At 40.2% G+C, this 4,230-nt stretch overlaps 1 protein-coding gene across 4 annotated transcripts in view; it reads left to right on the top strand.

The window, feature by feature from the left end:
* Nucleotides 1-2,586, top strand: part of abca2 (ATP-binding cassette, sub-family A (ABC1), member 2) — a 199,252-nt gene extending 196,666 nt beyond the window's left edge. For 3 of the 4 annotated variants that reach the window (XM_034871883.1, XM_034871884.1, XM_034871881.1), the window contains one exon: nt 1,394-2,586. In XM_034871883.1, coding sequence (XP_034727774.1) covers nt 1,394-1,429 — 36 coding nt within the window. In that variant the 3' untranslated portion in view covers nt 1,430-2,586. The remainder of the gene's footprint in view (nt 1-1,393) is intronic. The other variant, XM_034871882.1, reaches the window with a different exon arrangement.
* The last annotated feature ends 1,644 nt before the right edge of the window (nt 2,587-4,230 follow it).

Raw genomic sequence — 4,230 nt, 5'->3', positions numbered from 1 at the left:
TTATTATGAAATTTTGAACTGTTAAGCTCAAGAAACTGCAATTGGACAGAAAACGTAGGCGTCACGTCATTGACCCACCTATAACGGTTCAAATGTTTGGAAAGTGGGCGTGGCCTGAGTGATTGGGCGTGGTCATAATATAGGGGCCGCCTCAGTATCAAATGTAGACCACACATTCTAAGTTTCATGTAAATCGGATGATGTTTGTCATTTAAGGCTTATGTCCTGTTGCCAGATGGTGGCGCTATCTTTGGTGAGTTTTTGAATATGATAAGTCCTCCAAAAAGGCAATTCATTTGCCGGATAAAAGAAAGAAAGAAAGAAAGAATAATAATTCCTTCAGTTCCAATAGGGCCTTCGCCGCCTGTCGGCGCTCGGGCCCTAATAATTCCTTCAGTTCCAATAGGGCCTTCGCCGCCTGTCGGCGCTCGGGCCCTAATAAAGAATGAAAGAAAGAATAATTCCTTCAGTTCCAATAGGGCCTTCGCCGCCTGTCGGCGCTCGGGCCCTAATAAAGAATAATTCCTTCAGTTCCAATAGGGCCTTCGCCGCCTGTCGGCGCTCGGGCCCTAATAATAAAGAAAGAAAGAAAGAATAATTCCTTCAGTTCCAATAGGGCCTTCGCCGCCTGTCGGCGCTCGGGCCCTAATAATAATAATAATTCCTTCAGTTCCAATAGGGCCTTCGCCGCCTGTCGGCGCTCGGGCCCTAAATATGTCAAAGTAGGATCCCAGCCAGTGTCCTATATTAGCGCCAATCCGTCCAATGAGAAAGCAGAGTAAAAAGAAAAAAAAGTAAACGGAGGCGGCCAAAAATGTAAATCCCACATTGCGCCCATAAATCGCTCTTTATTTTCTATGAATGCCATTGCCCTTCAGAGCCTATTTTGAGATTGGCAGGATACAGGATTCTAAATCTAGCCTCTCTCTCATGAAACTTATTCTTTCACCTTAAACCTGTCACAATTTATCTATGTAGTTTGTGAGTAATCAGGGAAAAGCAGTATGTTGTTGCTCTGCCAGTCCAGCTTGCCCTTGCTTCTCTTTGCCGGCTACACCAAGTCCCTGTCCGATGTCCAAAAGAATTGCTTTTCAAGATAAAAGGCTGTGGCTCAGTGGTAGAGTGGTTGCCTGCCATTCAGAAGGTAAGTGGATCGATCCCTGGCCCTGTAGTGTCGAAGTTTCCTTGGGCAAGACACTGAACCCCCTGAGCTATGAATGGTACCAAAATATGTGGGCATGGTGCTTATCCACTGGGACCTGGTACTGTTGGACGGGGCCCCATTAATTGTTGTAAAAACTTGAATCATATTTAACCAACAGAATTTTTTTCTGTCTATTGTGTGTGTGTGTGTGTGTGTGTGTGTGTGTGTGTGTGTGTGTGTCTGTGTCAGGTGCAGCTCTCCTTCAACACAGACACTCTCTGTTAAAATTACCCCCTTTAAAAGAGCAGAGATGAGGAGGGTTACAGAGTGGGAAGACCAAAACCTGTCTCTCTGAGGCCTGGAGGGAGAAGAGAGCAGCTGATTTAACTATGAAGAGGACCAAAACACTCTACACCATGGAACATAGGACCAGTAGTTCAGTTTTTCAGCATCAATTGATAACATGTAGAGTCCAGCCTGTAGGTAGAGACACAGCAGGAGTGCTTGAATTTGTATTGAAGACTTTGTTGTGGAATGTTTTCATATTCATTTTTGTTGGGAATTTCTTAGTAAATGGATGATGGATACAGTAGGTTAACTACTTTTGTTGGTACATGAACATATCATTGGTGATATGTTATAAACCAAGTGTTTGACCGCACAGGTTACTTTGGGTTGGTTGTACATACTCTCAACCTAAGGCCTCATGACACCAGAGTGGGCCCTTGTCACTGTACCAAATTAGACCTGCCTTGAGAGCATGCTGTGATGAAGTCTATTTTTCTGTGGCAAGAAAATAACTTATTTAGATATCAAAGCAGATGTGTGTGATTTATTTTGCAATAACGGAGGATTTAGTGAAATGCACCTTGGGAAGAGCCAGATGTGGAAATGCATGTTAGCTGTTGGCCTTTTCTTTTAATTTGATGTCAGAGACATGGAGAGAATGTACAAGGCATGGTTATTGTCTTGATGGTGTCTCCACTCTATCAACTTGTTTTGACACTGTACATTTGGTCTCTTTCTACTAAATGCTTTCTTTTGTTCTTTTAATATGTTATGTTGTGGACTCTGCCAAGAAAATCCTCTACCGGACACAGTGTATGATATTAATAATAATATTATTAATAATAGTAATAATAATCATCTAACAGTCTGAAACTGCAGTGAACTCTGCTTATATTCCCTGACAATAACTGCACTACCATCACTGTGAAGGGAACTCTCAGATCAGAATAATCTTTTGAGTAAAATAGATGTTTTATTTGCAGTTGTGTTTGTAATGTGATAGTTGAGTTGTAACCTGTCCTATCAAAAATAACTGTTTCATTACTTCTTTCACAGCTATTTGCTATATTGTTATATTTTTGGTGACTGGTGGGCTGTTTACTGATACTGTTAATTGGAGGGGTTTTAATTAAATAAGGAAAACTGACTTGTAATTTATTTTCTTACTGAGAAACCTGGAGAGAAGTTGGTTGCCGAAATATTAGAACTAAGTCAATTAAAAATACAGTCGAAATAAACAACTCAAACATATTTAAGTCCATAACACAAATTTTTGTTAACCTAAACCTAAGTGGGATGACTTCTTTGAGTTTCATTTGGATTATGTTATAGTCACATCTTTCTGTGACTATAACATAATGAAAGCTTGGAACGTGTTAAAATGACATAACATACAGTAACAAAACACATAGCTCAGTCAAACAATGAAGAGATAACTCATGTCACCAACAAGCACTAGAGTTAACCAAGTGGTGTCTTACTGCAGAGTAAAACAGGTGAAGCTTGATCAGATCCACCCCCACCTCTAAGGTCTAGCTTTGCCTAAGCCGTGTTAGCTGTTTAACTTCAGCATTACCCCGTTGTCAACTTTGCCATCTCTAGATAATGTTTATGTTACTGCCATAGACATAGATTAATGGACAGAGCATGTGTGATGTCACCTATTGGATTGTGGAGATCTGCTATGAGACGTTGAGTTTTCCTTTAGGGACACAGCCATCTTGGTTGCAGATGTGAAGATTTTAGATGAGAAGGAGGAGCCATAGACTGTTGGGCGCTATCTGACTGAGATGTTAGCTGAAAGTTTGCAACGCTTCTTGCACTCTACATTAATTTACACGCTTTTACTGGCAATCTAGATGCAACTGCTGCTGAAAGCTAGCCTACATAATTTGAGTTAAGATTTAGCTTTGCTAGGTTTTAAATATATCTTTATCCCATAGTTATATTACATATAAGAGGAGTCACATTGTAAAGTAAATCTGAAGTTACCATTTAAATTGTCTGTAACATTATTTAGCCACTTATGAAAAAACAGTCACGTTAATTTGCTGCAAATCAAGTTTACGTTTTCCTAATTAAATATAGTGTTAGCAAAATGCAAAACGCATTTGCAATTCTTATTATTATCTTACGCTAAATATTAGCAAATGTATAACCAAGTTTCTTATATGTTTGGTTAGCTGTAATAACTATTCAATTCAATTCAATTTTATTTATAGTATCAATTCATAACAAGAGTTATCTCAAGACACTTTACAGATAGAGTAGGTCTAGACCACACTCCAGAATTTACAAGGACCCAACAGTTCTAGTCGTTTCCTGTGGCGAGGAAAAACTTCCTTTTAGGCAGAAACCTTGGACAGACCCAGGCTCTTGGTAGGCGATGTCTGACGGGCCGGTTGGGGTTAGTGGAAATAAGAAAAATTGAAAAAATAGTAGTTTGTAGCAGTACTTTGTAGTAGTTCATGGCATAGCAGGGCACTGTGCGGCATTACAAGGCACAGCTGGACGTAGTTGGGCACCGCCTCCCTGATCTCCCTGGGAATGACTCCCCAGAGCTAGGTTAGTAACAAGCATTTCTGGGACATGGATTTACATAAATGAAAAGATAGAAAGATAAAGGAGAGAGGAGCTCAGTGTATTAAAGGATGTCCCCAGCTGTCTAAAACTATTACAGCAAAACCAAGAGAGACAGGGTAAAAAGAGGAGCCTGGTCAGGCTAGAACTCTCCCCAACCGGATCGGGCTGTATGCCAAGTCTCCCTTTAGTTTTATTATATTATTGATTATATGATA

Source organism: Etheostoma cragini, chromosome 5 (assembly GCF_013103735.1).
Source record: "Etheostoma cragini isolate CJK2018 chromosome 5, CSU_Ecrag_1.0, whole genome shotgun sequence".
In the NCBI taxonomy this organism is placed as follows: domain Eukaryota; kingdom Metazoa; phylum Chordata; class Actinopteri; order Perciformes; family Percidae; genus Etheostoma; species Etheostoma cragini.
Note: the sequence above shows the minus strand (reverse complement) of the source record. Positions and strands in the feature narration are given on the sequence as shown.